Source organism: Microcebus murinus, chromosome 4 (genome assembly GCF_040939455.1).
Source record: "Microcebus murinus isolate Inina chromosome 4, M.murinus_Inina_mat1.0, whole genome shotgun sequence".
In the NCBI taxonomy this organism is placed as follows: domain Eukaryota; kingdom Metazoa; phylum Chordata; class Mammalia; order Primates; family Cheirogaleidae; genus Microcebus; species Microcebus murinus.
Window position 1 is genome coordinate 44,535,123 of NC_134107.1, and position 18,776 is coordinate 44,553,898.

At 38.7% G+C, this 18,776-nt stretch overlaps 1 protein-coding gene across 7 annotated transcripts in view; it reads left to right on the forward strand.

The window, feature by feature from the left end:
* SERGEF (secretion regulating guanine nucleotide exchange factor) overlaps positions 1 to 18,776 on the forward strand; it is a 236,204-nt gene that overhangs the window by 16,857 nt on the left and 200,571 nt on the right. For 6 of the 7 annotated variants that reach the window (XR_012918957.1, XR_012918959.1, XR_012918958.1 and 3 more), the window contains exons 6-8: positions 10,327 to 10,440; positions 13,686 to 13,748; positions 18,418 to 18,576. Coding sequence is in view for 4 of the 7 variants with exons in the window: in XM_012780647.2 (XP_012636101.1) it covers positions 10,327 to 10,440; positions 13,686 to 13,748; positions 18,418 to 18,576 (336 nt within the window). In the remaining 3 variants the exon portion in view is untranslated. The remainder of the gene's footprint in view (positions 1 to 10,326; positions 10,441 to 13,685; positions 13,749 to 18,417; positions 18,577 to 18,776) is intronic. The other variant, XM_012780652.2, reaches the window with a different exon arrangement.

Consider the following 18,776-nt stretch of genomic DNA (forward strand, 5'->3'; position numbering starts at 1 on the left):
ACAACAACTCCCCATTTTTCCTACCCTAACCCCCTGGTAACCACTGTTGTATTCTCTGCCTCTACAAGTTTGACTATTATAGATACCTCATGTAAGTACTATCAGACAGTATTTGTTCTGTTTCTGGGCTTATTTCACTTAGAATAATGTCATCTAAATTCATCCATGTTGTCCCAAATGGCAGGATTTCCTTCTTTTTTTTTTTTTTTTTTTTTTTTTTGAGACAGAGTCTCGTTTTGTTGCCCAGGCTAGAATGAGTGCCGTGGCGTCAGCCTAGCTCACAGCAACCTCAAACTCCTGGGCTCAAGCAATCCTCGTGCCTCAGCCTCCCGAGTAGCTGGGACTACAGGCATGCACCACCATGCCCGGCTAATTTTTTCTATATATGTTAGTTGACCAATTAATTTCTTTCTATTTATAGTAGAGACAGGATCTCACTCTTGCTCAGGTTGGTTTCCAACTCCTCAGCTCAAATGATCCACCCGCGTCGGCCTCCCAGAGAGCTAGGATTACAGGCGTGAGCCACCGTGCCTGGCTGGATTTCCTTCTTTTTAAAGGCTAAATAATATTCCATTGTATATGTCTACCACGTTTTTTTTTTACCCATTCATCTGTTGATGGATAGTTGGATTGTTTCCACATCTTTGCTTTTGTGAGTAATGCTGCAATGAACGTGGGAGTACAGATATTTTTTTGAGATCCTGATTTTAACTCTTTTAGATACATATCCAGAAGTAGGATCATATGGTAGTTCTATTTTTAATTTTTTGAGGAACTTTCTTACTGTTTTCCATAGCATCTGTACCATTTTTCATTCTCACCAACAGTATATGGGGGTCCCAATTCCTTCACATCCTTGCCAACAATTATATTTTTATTTATTCATTTTATTTTTTAAATTTCAAAATATTAAGGGGGTTCAGAAGTTTTTGTTACATGAGTACCCTCTATAATGCTGAAGTCAGTGCTTTCAGTGTGCCAGCCACCAGGACAGTGTTCATTGTACTCAATAGGTAAGTTTTTATCCTTCACTCCCTTCTTAGTTTCCAATGTCCTTTACATCTTTTTGGGCCCATGCACACCCATCATTTAGCTCCCACTTATAAATGAGAGCAAGTGGTGTTTGTTTTTATATTCCTGAGATACTTCACTTATGATAATGGTGTCCATTTCCATCCAAGTTGCTGCAAATGACATTATTTCATTCCTTTTCATGTCTGAATAGTACTACACACACACACACACACACACACACACACACACACACACACACACACACTACATTTTCCTTACCTAATCATGAATTGATGGGCACTTAGGTTGATTCCATATCTTTGCAATTATGAATTGTACTGTGATAAACATTCAAGTGCAGATTTTTTTTGACGGAATGATTTCTTTTCCTTTGGGTAGATACCTGGTAGTGGGATTGCTGGATCTAATGGTAGGTCTTTTAGCTCTTTGAGGAACCTCCATACTATTTTACATAGAGCTTGTACTAAATTGCAGTCCTACAAACAGTGTATAAGCATATCTTTTTCTCTGCATCCATGCCAGCATCTGTTGCTTTTTGACTTTTTAATGATGGCCATTCTGACAGGGTTAAGGTGGTATCTCATTGTGGTTTTAATTTGCATTTCTCAGAGGATTAGTGATATTGAACATGTTTTCATATGTCTGTTGGCCAATTGTCTATCTTCTTTTGAAAACATTCTGTTCATGTCTTTTGCTGGGGTTTGTTTTTTTCTTGCTGTTTGTTTGAGTTCTTTTGTAGATTCTGAGTGTTAGTCCCTTGTCAGATATGTAGTTTGCAAATATTTTTTCCCATTCTGTAGGTTGTCTATTTACTCTGTTAATTATTTCCTTTGTTGTACAAAAGCCTTTTAATTTAATTAAGTCCCATTTATTTATTTTTGTTGCTGTTGTATTTGCCTTTGGGGTCTTAGTTATCAATTCTTTGCCTAGAAGAGTTTTTCCTACATTTTCTTCTAGAATTTTTGTAGTGTCATGCCTTACATTTAAGTCTTTAATCCATCTTGAATTAATTTTTGTATGTGGTAAGAGATGGGATCCTGTTTGGCTTTCCAGTTTTCCCATCACCACTTATTGAATAGGGTGTCCCTTCTTTAGTGTATGTGTTTGTCTGTTTTGTCAAAGATCAGTTGGTTGTAGCCATATGGTTTTATTTCTGGACTATCCATTCTGTTATATTGACCTATGTTTCTATTTTTATACCAGTACCATGCTGTATACTATAGATTACTATAGTCTTGTAGTATAATTTGAAATCAGGTAATGTTATGCCTCTAGATTTGTTCTTTTTGCTTAAGATTGCTTTGGCTATTCAGGCTCTTTTTAAGTTTCAAATGAAGCTTAGGGTTTTTTTTTTTTTTAGATATGTGAAGTAAGACATGGGTATTTTGGTAGGAATTGCATTGAATCTCTAAATCGCTTTGGGCAGAATGGACATTTTAATAATGTTGATTCTACAAATCCATGAACATGGGATGCTTTTTGTTTGTGTCATCTACAATATTTTTCATCAGCGTTTTGTAGTTCTTGTAGAAATCTTTCACCTCCTTGGTCAAATATATTCCTAAGTATTTTGTTTTCTTCATAGCTATTGTAAGTGTTATTGAGTCCTGGATTTGACTCAGCTTGACTAATTTGTATACATTGATTTTGTAACCTGAGACTTTGCTGAATTTATTTATCACTAGGAGTCTTTTGGTAGAGTCTTTAGAGTTTTCGAGATACAAGATCATATTGTTGGCAAACAGGGATAGTTAGACCTCATCTTTCCTGATTAGGATGCCTTTTCTTTCTTTTTCTTGCTTGATTGTTCTGGCTAGGACTTCCAGTACCATGTTGAAGAGAAGTGGTAATAGTGAGCACCCTTGTCTTGTTCCAGTTCTTAGAGGGGAGTTCTTTCAACTTTTCCCTATTTGGTATAATGTTGGCTGTCAGTTTGTCTACATGGCTTCTATGGCTTTTTTTTTATAAACAAAATTTAATTTTTATATTTAAAAAAATTCTTTTTAATTTTTTTTTTTTTTTTTGAGACAGTCTGGCTCTGTTGCCCATGCTTGAGTGCCATGGCATTAGCCTAGCTCACAGCAACCTCAAACTCCTGGGCCCAAGCAATCCTACTGCCTCAGCCTCCCGAGTAGCTGGGACTACGGGCATGTGCCACCATGCCCGGCTAATTTTTTCTATATATTTTTAGTTGGCCAATTAATTTCTTTCTGTTTTTAGTAGAGACGGGGTCTCACTCTTGCTCAGGCTGGTTTTGAACTCCTGAGCTCAAACGATCCACCCACCTCAGCCTCCCAGAGTGCTAGGATTATGGGCGTGAGCCACTGCGCCCAGCCGCTTCTATAGTTTTGAGGTATATTCCTTCTATACCTCGTTTGTTGAGGATTTTCAACATGAAAGGGTAGCTGGATTTTATTTCTGCATCTTTGAGATGATCATATGGTCTTTGTTTTTGCTTCTGGTTATGTGATGAAACACATTTGTTGATTTGCATATCTTGAACCATCATTGCATCCCTGGGATTGAAACTCACTTGGTCATGGTGAATTATCTTTTTGATGTGCTGCTGAATTTGGTTTGCTAGTATCTTGTTGAGAATTTTTGCATCAGTGTTCATAAAGGATATTGGTCTGTAGTTTTATTTTTTTGTTGTGCCCTTTCTACTGTGATCTGAGAAGACACATTGTATGATTTTTATTTTTCTGAATTTGCTGAGACTTGTTTTGTGGCCTAAGATATGATCAATCTTAGAAAATGTCCCATGTGCTAATGAGAAGAAAGTATATTCTGTAGTTTTCAGATAGAATGTTCTATAAATGTCTGTTAGGTCCATTTCTTCTAGAGTTCCATTTAAGTCCAGTATTTCTTTGTTGATTTTCTGCTTCTGTGATCTAGCCAGTATTATCAGTGGAGTGCTGAAGTACTCCGCGATTATGATGCTACTGTTTATTTCTTTGCTTAGATCTAGTGGAATTTAATCAGGGAGCTCCTGTGTGAGATGCATATATATTTAGGATTATTATGTCTTCTTGCTGAATTGCCCCCTTTGTCATTCTATAATGACCATCTTTGTCTTTTTTAACCACTGTTGATTTAAAGTCAATTTTATCTAATATGAGAATGGTTACACCAGCTCACATTTGGTTTCCATTTGCTTGGAATATTTTATTCCATCTCCTTACCTTGAGTTGGTGTGTGTTTTTTTGAGTTAAATGGGTTTTTTAGAGACAGCATGTAATTGGGCAATGATTCTTACATCCATTGAGCCAGTCTATGTCTTTTAATTGGAACATTAAGACCGTTCATGTTCAGTGTTAGTATTGATATGTGATGTACTATTCTGTTCATCATGTTGACTGACACCTTGTTTTGTTTTTCTTCCAGTGCTATTGTTTTATAAGAGCTGTGAGCTTTAATTTTCAGGTGTTTTTACACTAGTGGGTATCTATTGTACTGTTTCATGTGTAGTGCACTATTGATCATTTCCTGTAGAGTAGGTCTAGTAGTGACAAATTCCTTAGGTATTTGCTTGTCTGGAAAAGTCTTCAATGAAACTTAGTTTTATAGGATATAGAATTATTGGCTGACAGTTGTTCTGTTTAAGAAGATTAAAAACGGGGCCCCAGTCCCATCTGGGTTGTAAGGTCTCCCCTGAGAAGTCTGCTGTTAGCCTGATGGGCTTTCCTTTGTAGGTTGGTTGTTGCTTTCATCTTGAAGCTTGTAGAATTTTCTCCTTCATTTTGACTTTGGCCAGGTTCATGACTATGTGTTTTGGCAATGTCCTATTTGCTAGGAATCTTCCTGATATTTGATGACCATCTTGTATCTGGATATCTGAATCTCTGGGAATATTAGGGAAGTTTTCTTCAATAATTCCCTTGAATAGATTTTGGATGCTTTTTGCTTTTTCTTCTTCTCCCTCAGGGATACTTATAATTTATATATTGGCTCACTTTACATAGTCCTACATTTCTCTGAGTGATTGTTCGTTCTTCTTTATTCTTTTTCTCTGCATCTTTGACTGGCTGGATGAGTTTGAAAGCCTTGTCTTCAAGCTCTGAAATTCTTTCTTCTGCTTGGTGTAGCCTGTTGTTGAAGCTTTCTACTGTATTTTGGAGTTCCCTAAGTGACTCTCATTTCTTTAAGTTTTGTTATATCCTTTCTTATGTTGTTTATCTCTTTAGTGACTTTTTCATTGATGTCCTGAAATAGTTTTTTGGCTTCTTTGTGTTGGTTTTCAACTTTTTCTTTAATCTCATTTATCTTATTTACCATCCATATTCTGTATTCCACTTCTGACATTTTGACAATTTTCTTTTGTTGGGGTTTGTTGCTGTAGGTCTATTGTGATCCTTTGGGGATGCCAAACCAGCTTGTTTTTTCATGTTGCCAGAGTTGTTTTGCTGGTTCCTTCTCATCTTCTATCAGTTCAGGGCAGTGGGTTTGAAGTACTCCTGTTCTCCGTTGCTGGGAAAACTCCTATTTAGTGAGAAGAAGGAAAGGTCTCCACATGGTGCTTTTGTGTCCTATTTCAGAAGACTGACTGGTAGGAGAGGGACAGATGCACTGTGATCTTGTAATGTACCTGTTCTATATTGTCCTGTTCCCTTGTGGTTGTCACAGTCCAAGCTAGTGGTGGAGGATCTCTGTATGGAGTAGTGGGTTGGTCTGTAGGCTACTGTTGGAAGCTTGGGCAGGTGGCTGGGTGAGTCCTTTTCTATGGAGGCAGGAGTTGCGGGAGATTGCTCTGCCTGGGTCTTCTTGGTGGCAGTGACAGTAGTTGCTTGGCAATGCTGTTAGGTGGTGGCTGCAGATGTCAGGGCTGCAGGAGTTTGCTCTACCCAGGAGCAAACGTTAGGTGTAATGGTGGTATGTGGTGGTAAGTGGCTTGGGGCTAGCAGGTCTGTGGTGGAGAATTGGACTACAGGAGTAGCATGGTGTGGCATGGCATGGTTCTGCTGAGGTGTGGCATGATTCTTTTTTTTTTTTTTTTTATAATAGTCATCCTAACAGATGTGAGGTGATATCTCATTGTAGTTTTGGTTTGTATTTTTCTGATAATTAATAATGTCCAGCATCTTTTCATATACCTGTCTTATATGTTTTTTTTTTTTTTTTTTTTTTTTTGAGACAGAGTCTCGCTTTGTTGTCCAGGCTAGAGTGAGTGCCGTGGCGTCAGCCTAGCTCACAGCAACCTCAAACTCCTGGGCTCGAGCAATCCTTCTGCCTCAGCCTCCCGAGTAGCTGGGACTACAGGCATGCGCCACCATGCCCGGCTAATTTTTTATATATATATCAGTTGGCCAATTAATTTCTTTCTATTTATAGTAGAGACGGGGTCTCGCTCTTGCTCAGGCTGGTTTTGAACTCCTGACCTTGAGCAATCCGCCCGCCTCGGCCTCCCAAGAGCTAGGATTACAGGCGTGAGCCACCGCGCCCGGCCTGTTGTTTTTGTTTTTAATTTTATTTTTGACAGAGTCTTGCTCTGTCATCCACTCTGGAGTGCAGTCGTGCATTTATGGCTCGCTGTAACCTTGAATTTCTGGGCTCAGTGATCCTTCTGCCTCAACTTCCTGAGTAGCTGGGACTACCAGCACGCACCACCATGCCTGGCTAATTTAAAAATTTTTTTAGAGATGGAGTCTTGCTGTGTTTCCCAGGTTGGTCTTGAACTCCTGGCCCCAATGATCCTCCTGCCTCTGTTTCCCAAAGTTCTGGGATTATGGGTGTGAGCCACTGTGCTTGACTTGTACGTTTTTGGAGAAATGTCTGTTCAGGTCCTCTGTCCATTTTAAAGTTTTTGAAGTTTTTGTTATTGAGTTACAGGAGTGTCTTCTATATTTTAGAAATTAACTCCTTATCAGATACATGGTTTGCCAAACATTGATAAATGTACCATGTTTCCCCGAAAATAAGACCTGCCCATAAAATAAGCCCTAGCAGGATTTCTAGGATCTGCAGGCTTGCAGCATTTGCACAATATAAGCCCTACCTCAAAAATAAGACCTAGTGATGGGCGTGGCTACGCAGCGTATCTGTATAACCCATGTATTTCCTTGTGGAGCAGTAAAGATGAGCAGCCCTTCTCATCTTCTCCATGAGAGCTCTATTGCTCGACATGAGAGATTGGGGCCAGTGGTTCTAAAGGAAATAAAGTCACAAGAAATTCAGGATGGAATTGGGGTTTGGAGAGTTATGATGATGTTCCAGAATAAGACGATCTAATTATATTTGAATAAATGTAGATTGTTGTACCGTACTTAAAAAAAATAACACATCTCCTGAAAATGAGCCCTAGGGTGTCTTCTTGAGGAAAAATAAATATAAGAGCCTGTCTCATTTTCAGGGAAACACGGTAATGTCTTATTTTCAGGGAAACACAGTAATTGCTAGTCTTATGTGTTCATCTCTAGTTAAAAAGTAGCACAGTCTCCATTAATGTGTTTGATTAACTTAATTGTAAGTCCTCCTCTCTCCCATTTAATCTGTAAATATTTCTGCATGTACCTCTAAAAGGTAAGTACTCTATTTGAAAACATTACTACAATACAATCATCAAATCTAAAAAATATTAACAATTCTCTAATATCATCAAATATCCAGTCAGTGTTTAAATTTCCCTGATTGTCTTAAAAATATTTTTTACCATTTGTTTGAATTGGGATCTGAATTAGGTCTATATATTGCAATTGGTTGATATGTATCTCAAGTCTATCTCTCTTTTTAAAAAAATTTATTTTTCTTTAAAATGTTTTTTACCGTGGTAAAATATATATAACATGCAACCTATCATCTTAACCATTTTTAAGTGTACAGTTCAGTGGCATTAAGTACATTTGTATTGTCATGCAATCATTACCACCATCCATCTACAGAACTTTTTTGTATGATAAAACTGAAACTCTGTCCCTGTTAAACAATACCTCCCCATTCTTCCCTTCCCCCCAGCCCCTGGTAGCCACCATTTTACATTCTGTCTCTATGGTTTTGACCACTCTAAGAGTGGATAAGTGGAATCATACAGTGTGTGTGATTGCCTTGTTTCACTTATTTCACCATGCTCAAGGTTCATCTATGGAATAGCATATGTCAGCATTTCCATTTTTTTTTTTTTTTTTTTGAGACAGGATCTTGCTCTGTCACCCAGGCTCGAGTGCTTTTGGATCATCATAACTCACTGCAGCCTAAACTCCTGGGCTTAAGCTATCTTCCTGCCTCAGCCTCCCGAGTAACTGAGACTATAGGTGCATGTCACCATATCTGGCTAATTTTTCTATTTTTTGTAGAGACAGGGTCTTGCACCTGCTCTGGCTGGTCTTAAACTCTTGACCTCAAGTAGTCCTCCTGCCTTGGCCTCCCAAAGTGCTAGGACTACAGGCATGAGCTATCATGCCCAGCCAACATTTTCATACTTTTTAAGGTGGATAATATTCTATTGTATGTATATATCACATTTTGCTTATCCTTTCATCTGTTAAGGAACATTTGGGTTGCTTCCATGTTTTAGCTCTCGTGAAAAATGCTGGTATGAACATAGGTGTACAAATATCTCCTTGAGATCTTGCTTTCAATTCTTTTGGATATATACCCAGAAGTAGAATTGTTTGATCATATAGTAATTCTATTTTTAATTTTTTGAGGAACTACCATACCATTTTCCACAACTGCTGTACCATTTTATATTCCCATTAATAGTGCACGAGGGTTCCAATTTCTCCACAAATTCACCAACTCTTTTTTTTTTTTTTGAGACAGAGTCTCGCTTTGTTGCCCAGGCTAGAGTGAGTGCCGTGGCGTCAGCCTAGCTCACAGCAACCTCAAACTCCTGGGCTCAAGCAGGAGCCTCAGCCTCCCTGGTAGCTGGGACTACAGGCATATGCCAGTATGCCAGGCTAATTTTTTCTATATATATTAGTTTGCCAATTAATTTCTTTCTATTTATAGTAGAGACGGGGTCTCACTCTTGCTCTAACTCCTGACCTCGAACAATCCGCCCGTGTTGGCCTCCCAGAGTGCTAGGATTACAGGCGTGAGCCACCACCCCCGGCCACGCCAACACTTTTTATTTTCTGTTTTTTTTTTCATAGTAGCAACCAAATGGATGCGAGGGGACGTCTCATTTTGGTTTTGATTTTTATTTCCCTAATGATTAGTGAAGTTGAGAATCTTTTCATGTGTTTATTGGTCATTTGTATATCTTCTTGGAGAAATGTCTATTTAAGTCCTTTGTGTATTTATTAAGGGTTTTTGTTGTTGTTGTTGTTATTGAGTTTTAGGACCTCTCTATATATTCTGGATATTAATCCTTATCACATATCTGAAGTCTCTATAATTATTGTCCTCTCTTTTTTTCCCCTTGTAATCTATTGCAAGGGGAATCTATGTAACAATCTATTTGTTACATAGATTGTAAGTTTTGTTTCATTTCAACACTGTGCTTTGTTCACATTGTGCTCAGTGGTCATAGGTTTTTTTTTCTCCCCACCAAGCAGGCTTGTTTGTTTATAGCCTGAAGGTCTGTAGATTATAGGATACTTTAGAGGAGCAGAACCTTAACGTTGCTGTTGGGTGACAGCTCCTAGTTGCATACACCTAACTATGGATCAAATACATTGAATTTCATCTATGCATTTGAGGTTCAGAACATAGGTACATGAGTTATATTCAGTGGACATAAAAATAAAAGACCATTTTACTGAAATCGTGGCTATTAAGAAGCTATCTTTTAGTCACAAATATATATTTATTTGGCAATGAGAAATTTTAGGTGTTAGGAGAGCAGAGTCCTAGCATTTTCTGTGCTGCTACCTCCCTGTATGACCTTGGACAAATCACTTCCTTTCTTCAGGGGCTCAGTTTTCTCATCTGGTAAGTGTGAGAAATGGACTTGATGGTCTTTAAGGTTATTTTCTGCTTGATCTAGAGTCTGAGTTGTCCTTTCAGGTTAATCATGAACAAGGTTTCATTCTAGTGATTTCACTACTGTAGAGTAGTACTGCAGAGTAGTACAAAGTAGTACTCCAAGCGTTTTGGAGGAAGTTTTATTTACTGTATGGGAACTTTCTTTGATGGTCTTAGATTGCCCCGAAGGCTAGATTTGTGAATGGTTTGGTGGTAATCCCTATGACTATTCATAGACTAGTCATAGACCCACTGAAGCGATGAAGCTTCTCCATAACACTTATGTTCACTGAGAATGAATTGGGAATTTCCAACAGCATTGGGGTTCAAAGAGCAATCTGGTCTTATCCTGATGTGCATTTTCTCTGTTTTCTCTTCTCTCTTGAGAAGTGAGTGGCAATGTGTTCCAGTGGGGGACTGGTCTGGCATCATCTGGACGACGGTTGTGCCCTGGGCAGACTCTCCCATTGTTTTTGACAGCAAAGGAACCAAGCAGAGTGACAGGTGAGACCCTTATTTTTTTTAATCTCATGTTTATTCTTTGTCAGGAAATAGAGACACAAACATACAGAAAATGAGTGAATGGGTTTTTGCTTTTGCTATTTCTTGGTCTCTCTGTCTAACTCTGTCTGTCAGTCTTGCTGGTTTGCTTTTCTTTCCTTTTCTTTTTTTAAGAGACAGGGTCTCACTATGTTGCCCAGGCTGGTCTTGAACTCCTGGCCTCCAGTGATCCTCTTGCCTTAGCCTATGAAGTAGCTGGGGTTATAGGTGCAAGCCACTGTTCCTGGCTTGCTGGAGTTTTTGTGGGCCAAGTAAAAGCAACCCTCTTTGTTGCCAGAGTTTGGAACCCATTGAGAGATAGATGCAAGTCAGGTAGGGGAGATCAAAATGATAGCTCTAGGACTGTTAAAAGTTAGGTTGGAAGACATGATTTAGGTGTTGGAAATAATGTGTAGTAATAGTGAGCCTCTAAATTCTGAATTTCAACTTGAATTTATCCACCAGGCACTGGAGCAACTACGTAGAGTTGGCCCTGCTAAGCTTGCTGCATGGCTAAGAGGACATGAGGGTACACTTTCTCTGCAGACAGGTACATGTCAAAGAGGGAACCCAGCAGGGCTGTGCCTTGCATGCCCAGTTCCTCCTTCTAAAAGGGAAGCAGGAGTGAGTGAGGCTGTCGAAAGAGGGACTAGAAGTGTTCCCAAAGGGAAATCTCTGTACATGAAAATATGAGGAGTAAGTAATACACGTTCTGCCCATAGATCTGTTGGTCAGTTGGTCTGTAGGGCTTTCTTCTCCTCACCCCCTTTCCTCTCTTCCTCCCCCTCTTTCTCCTCCTCCCCACGCCTCCTCCTTTCCTCCATCTCCCTTTCTCTCTACTCTCTATGGCTATTTGTCTCTCTGTATATAGTACCATATCTCCATCTCATCTTCTTTCTTTCTTCCTCTTACTTTGTGGCCCAGTTTGCTGAGCCTTGGCTGTGGGAAAAACCTGTTCAGGAGACATCTCTTTAGAGGTCTTTTTAGTTCAGGAGAACTACTCTTCTTTAGCCAGAATAAAGCAGGGATTTTTGACTGTGGTGGGAAGGGGGTGGGGAACGAAAAGGGAAAGGGAAGGGTGGGCTGCAGTGGGAGTGATGTACATGAGTGTTGGGTTCATTCTGATAGTTTCTAAGTCTTGGAGGGTTTTTCCTTCAGCTGGGGGTGGGCTTAGCTTCCCTGAAGCCCATGGGTTGAAATGGGAAGGGTACTCTTAGAAAAGGAGCAGAAGGTGGCATAGGATGCTGTATAGGTAGTCCACATGACATTGCAAACATTTATAATATTAATATAAACTCATACTTCCCAAACATTTTTGCCCTCTTCATCAGGGTATTCACTGCTTCTCAGGCATATCCTGCTTTCTCATTCTGCTGTACTTATGTGCAAACTGTTACCTCTGCCTGAAATGCCTCTGCCTAGAATCCTAAGAACTTGTCAAGGCCTAGTAGGTACAGCTTTCTCAGTAAAGACTCTCCTCTTTTAACAGCACCATTGCATTTGCTTCAAATGCATGGATGGCACAACTTGTTGTATTATGGATTGTTTATATGGTTTCTCATATGCTGAAGATTATTAGCTTTTAAAGGGCAGAAACTGTGTCACTCTATATTTTAACACAGGACCTGTAACTAGAAGGAAGAAAAAATGTTTTATTTTATTTTACTTTATTTTATTTATATTTAATAACCTGTTTAGGATCTGTTCAGGGCACAGTTGAGATTGAGAGTTGCTGTGGGGAGTTTTTTATATGGCGTTAGAATGGATCATTAACTTCCTGTCCTTAGTCTTTCACTTTCTATCCTTTCACCTTTATCTCATTGCCAGAGTTCTGGAGCTGGAACCCTGACTGTCCCCTCCTTCTCTGGCCACTGGGGGCTCTGTCCTTGCTCTCTGACGAATGTGACTGGAAGCAACTGCTTTGTCCTATTATCATTCCAGAGATACTTGAGTCTTAAGGCCTATTTTATTAAGACAGTTATTAAATAGCAGTGTCCGAAAAAAAGAGTAAAAAAGAGATATAGAATAAGTTTGCATTTATCTGCATGTTAGACTACATGTTACCACAAGTTACCCCAACTTTTAAAAAAAAATTATTTTTTTAAATTGACAAATAATTGTACATATCCAAGGGGTACATAGTGATGTTTCAATGCAGATAATGTATGGTGATCAGATCAGGATAATAACTATACCTATCGTCTCAAGTATTTATCATTTCTTCGTGTTGGAACATTCAGTATCCTCCTTCTACCTATTTGAAACTATATAATGTGTTACTGTTAACTATAGCTATCCTAAAGTGGTATAGAACACTAGAACTTATTCCTCCTATCTAGCTGTAACTTTGTATCCTTTGACAAATCTCTCCCTTTCATGGTCCTTCCCAGCCTCTAGTATCCTATGTTCTACTTCTATATAATCAACTTTTTATAGCTTCCACATTAAGAGTGAGAACATGCAGCCTTTAACTTTCTGTTCCTGGCTTATTTTGCTTAACATAATGTCCTCCACTTCCATCCATGTTGCTGTAAATGACAGAATTTCATTCTTTAATGGCTAAATAGTAATCCATGGTGTATATCTATCACATTTCTTTTAGCAGTATAATTAAGGGAGGAAAAGTGCTGGATTTGGAGATAGTAGGCCAGTGTAAAATCTGGTTTTGCCTGTGTGTTATTAGGAGGCCCGTTTGTATTTAAGTTCCTACACATAATGGCACCTGAATGTCTGTGATGTCATTGCTTCTAGACCGTTTCATTGAATAGAGCTAGGAAATACACACACACACACACACACACACACACACACACATGCACAAACACACACACATGTTTTCACATACACACACCTATATTTATCTATCTCTATCAGAAACCATGAATTTATACTAATCCCTTCAGTTACTATCCAATATTACATGGTTGATTCTACCTTCCTCCTTTTCATATCTGTAACTTTTCTCACCTCTCTAATAGTGAGGCATATGGCTCCTTTATCCTCAATATATTTACTTATTTTTCAATCCCCTGGAGTGTTACCAGGCTCCCTACGATGCCACCCACCTTCTTGGCCAGTGCGGTGGCTTCCAACCTGCCTGTACTGGCTGAGAGTTTCTCCCATGCTCAGGTGGTGCTAGATGACAGTCCCCTCTTTGCCCAGTGTGTTCTGTTATAAATATAACTCAAAAGAAAAAAATTTTTTTGTAGGTCTAGAGAATTCTAAACCAATATGTGTTCTTGCTGGTTCAGACCACTCAGCTTTGTTAACAGGTGAGTACCAGCTTTTTCTCAGTTTAACATGCTATTCAGAATTCTGTATGTGACTGCCCAGGGTGGTGACAGTGAAATACAGAGGAAAGGTCATAGATTTTGGAGTGAGAATTCTGATGCCACCACTGGTATGACCTTAGGAAAATTATTGTGCCTTTCTGAAACCCTCTCCTTGTCTGTGAAATATTTTGTGGGTAGTATGAGAACTAAATATGATAATACATGTAAAGCACTCACAGCAAATGTAGGCTCACTTCCTTTTCCTCTGAGTTTGTTTTCTCAGCTATACAATGAGGATGGGAATGTCTTCCTCCTAGGGTAATTGCGATTGTCAAATCATGTAATCAACAGTAAATTTATATGTAACATATTGCTATCTTATCCATCTATTCTATTTGGATGTTTGAGGTAACTATCTAAATTTTTTACCTGTCTATACTCTCTAGCTGTGTAATCTCAAACTGTTTTATCTATATCTTTCTAATCCATTATCTATTTCCCTGTTTGCTTCACTCTCTCTATCTATTTACCTATATATCTCTCTATTTTATTTATCTTTCATCTTGGTATCTTTCTATCTAATTATATATATATTTCTATTTATGTATATATTTCTCTATTATATATTGTTATATATTTTTCTAATTTATCTCTCTATTTCATCTCTTTGAATTACCCATTTTTCTGGTTTTTTTTTTTTTTTTTTGAGATAGGGTCTCTCTCTGTCAGCCTGGGTAGAGTACAGCGGCATCATCATAGCTCACTACAGCCTCAAATTCCTGGGCTCAGCAATCCTCTTGCCTTAGCGTCCCAAGTATAATAGCTGGGACTATTATACTTGGTGCATGCCACCACACCCGGCTAAGTTTTTCTATTTTTTTTTTTTTTTTTTGAGACAGAGTCTGGCTTTGTTGTCCAGGCTAGAGTGAGTGCCATGGCGTCAGCCTAGCTCACAGCAACCTCAAACTCCTGGGCTCAAGCGATCCTTCTGCCTCAGCCTCCCGAGTAGCTGGGACTACAGGCATGCGCCACCATGCCCGGCTAATTGTTTATATATATATCAGTTGGCCAATTAATTTCTTTCTATTTATAGTAGAGGCGGGGTCTCGCTCTTTCTCAGGCTGGTTTTGAACTCCTGACCTTGAGCAATCCGCCCGCCTCGGCCTCCCAGAGAGCTAGGATTACAGGCGTGAGCCACCACGCCCGGCCAGTTTTTCTATTTTTGATAGAGATGGGGTCTTGCTCTTGCTCAGGCTGAAATTGAACTACTGAGCTCAAGTGACTCTCCCACCTCAGCCTCCCAGGGTGCTAGGATTACAGGCATGAGCTGCTCACCCGACCCATTTTTCTATCTTATCTGTTTTTTTCTCTTGCACTGTATCTCTCTGTTTGGCTATATATCCATTCATCCATTAGACGTACCCAGCCAATAAACTATGACTATTCCTTAGGATTTTCCTCAGATTTTCCTGAAAGTGGCAGTTATCCCTTCCCTTTGACCCAGATTGCCAGACCCTTGCTGATAGACTGGAGACTTTACCTCTGAGAGATTTATTTTGTTTGTTAAGATTTCTCACAGATTTGAATGCATTACCTTTTTTAAGCAAAGAGGACAACTTTCATACTTAGTGTTTTATGTGGAAGTTCAGATGCGTACCTAAAATATGTAAATTAATGGTGACATGCATTCTTTGACATCAAATTTGCAACGATGTCCAACTAAGAAGCTGTTGTCATTTCCATAGCACAGGAGCCATAATGTCAGAGTTTAAATACTTTACAAATTCTGAGCTACAGATAATTTGTTATTTAATGAATTTAAAACAAACAACTGATAAAAGAAACATCTGCTTTTAAACTGTGTCTCACATTAGGTAGATTTATATAATTGTTAAAAGTGTTGGCGCTGGGCACCATGGCTCATTTATATAATCCTAGCACTCTGGGAGGGCAAGGCTGGGGGATCGCTTGAGGCCAGGAGTTTGAGACCAGTGTAAGCAAGAGTGAGACCTCATCTCTACAAAAAAATAGAAAAATTAGCCAGGTGTGGTGATGCACCTGTGGTCCCAGCTACTTGGGAAGCTGAGGCAGGAGGATCACTTGAGCCCAGGAGTTTGAGGTTGCAGTGAACTACGATGATGTCAATGCACAAGACTGTGTTACAAAACAAGAAAAAATGTTGAGTTGAAAATGCCAACTGTATGGGATTCCACTGGGCATCTGGTCTCACTTTTCCTTTTACAGAGTAAGGAGAGGAGACCCCAGGGTGAGAAGCAACTTTTTTCATGTCCCACAGTCAATGAGGGATGGGGAAATCATTCTTTTCTGAGAATAAGAGTAGACTAAAAGGTGTTTCTCTTTTGTTCTAATTAATTTGAAGTGGCTGATATTATGTAAACTTAGAGATTGCCTAATTGCTTGTTAACCTTAATTTCTTAAAAAATCTTATCATTAGTAAATTTATTATTTCATACATGGGATACTTTTATTATAGAGTTTTTTAATACATAGAATTTGAATTTTTGAGATGTAACTTATCTATGAAATTCACCATTTTAAAGTGCACAGTTTAGTGATTTTTAGTATATTGACAAAGTGAATTGGTTTTTGATATTTTGAAGATGAGTTTAAAATTGTCAAGATAAATAGCCCTCTTTCCTCATCTAGTTCAAGCTGTTACACTTTGGATTTTGCTCCGTGCTCTTTAGACCTTTTCTCTGGAGTCATTGTAGATTATGTAACTATTTGGCATTGCAGCAGAATTTAATTTTACCTGCTGATGCAACAGTGTAATGATCCTCATGTAGAAGACAGTTTGTCTTTCAAAAAGATGGTTTAGATGTACTAAGATAAACAAAGGCTTATTACAGACACAGGCTTCATCTTCAGTGGCAACTTTGGAGCTCTCCAGTCCATTTAATAGATTGATACTTCGCTGAGGGGGCTTCCTTGCCCTCTTGTTAGGGCTTTTTATAATTTGTACACCCTGATTTAAGTCCAGGGAGGTTGTCCTCTCTCTGGATATGAGATACATCACATTCACTTCCCAGAACTGCAGAATGTCAGTGCTGCAGTGTCACCTGGGTGACAAAAAGGCTTCACTTATTTACACTCCCTCATTTTAGAGTTGAACAGACAGAGGCCCAGAATGTGAAATGAAGTGCCAAGGGGCAAACAGTGTGGGGTAGGAGATGGGACTTGAACTGGACACTCCTGAACCTTGGTCTGATGCCCTTTAATGATACTCTTTGACTTTTGATCAGTTTTTGGGAATGTACTAGACTATCCTAGGGCAAGCAACACTATAAAGCTCTATTGGGAAGTGATGAAATGCAGTGAAAGCAGACGACCTGGCTGCTAGTTCCCACTTGACTCCCTGTTAGTCATGTAATATTGAAAAGTCATTTAACATCTTCCAGCCTTGATTAATTTATCTTCTAGAACAGTGCTGTCTAATAGAAATATATGTGAGTAATATTTCAAAAGTAAAAAGAAACAGGTGAAATTAATAATCTATTTTACTTAACCCAATATATCCAAAATATTATATCAACATTCAATCAATATAAAAATCATTAATGAGCTATACTCTTTTTTTTTTTTTTTTGCACTGTCTTTGCAATCCATCATGTGTTTTTCACTTATATATCAGTTTGGATTAGCCACATATCAAGTGTTCACTAGCCACATGTAGCTAGTGACTATTATATTAGACAGAACAGTAGTAGATCCTTAGAATGTTAGGGTTGGAAAAGCTCTTAGAGCTCTTCTGAGGAGTCACAAACCCACAAGCCATAGGCTAAATTATAGTCCATGGCCTCATTTTGTTTGGCTTTCATTTAAAAAGCAGTTTGAATGTGAGTGCTCCCTGGCTTGCCACAGTCGCCCACTAGTCTTGTTGCCAATGTCATCAGTCGTATTGACTGCCCTTCTAGACCAACTGCCTTCCCTTCTAATTTTTAGCTGGTGAAACTAAGTGTTAGAGAGGAAGTGATTTGTCCAAGGTCAATAGCTAGTTAGCACATCCAGGAATAGAAGCCAGAGTCACTTGACTCTGAATTTGCTCTCTTTCTATTAAATCACAGTGGCTGTCACATTCCTGCTTATATCACAGGATTATTGTGAGGTTGAAACAAACTAAAGTGCCACACAGATGTGATTTTTGTAGCATTATATTTTCTGCTAGACAGAGTATGTAGTGAAGTAATCTTATGTTTAAGAAGTTTATCTTTTAAACTAATAATATAAAATATTACAATATGATATAAAATAAGATAATATATCCTTTAGCCTGTTATTTTAAAGTTAAAACTTTTTTCTAACTAAAGGTAATGTAAACATATTTTAAAAATGTAGAAAAGAGGGAAACATGTCACACACATCATAGATATTTGTTGAATGAATAAATGAAGAAAAAACCCCACATATTCTTATTCCTTAAGCTACTAAGAACATTTGGCCTTGTTTCTTATGTATAGAATTTAAAAAAAATCTTATAGTGTATTATTATACTAAACATGAATTTCATATCTGGCTTGGTTTCACTCAACATTGTAGCATAAGTATAAAACTTTTAACTAGTTCTTTTTCAGACTTGTATTATCTTCCATCATAACTAGGCAGGACTAATGTTCCTTTACCTCTTTTGTTCCCCTTCTGTTTGTTTAAGATGCAGGAGAGGTGTATGTTTGGGGAAGCAACAAGCATGGGCAGCTGGTTACCCAGGCTGCCTTCCTTCCTATGCCCTGGAAAATAGAAGCACATTGTTTTCAGAATGAAAAGGTCACTGCCATCTGGAGTGGGTGGACACACCTTGTTGCTCAGACAGGTGAGAGAGTAGCATAGAATTTATGGTCGGTTGGGGGACAGCTATCTAAATAACCATGAATGCTTGGGGTTAAGGCTTTTTATTGATGAAAAGCTTTAAGGACCAGAAAGGGGAAGACCTGGGGTCTAGTTCTGCCAACAGCCAGGTATGTGGCTTTTCCTCTCTGGATCACAGGTTTGTACTCACAAAGGCAAACCTGG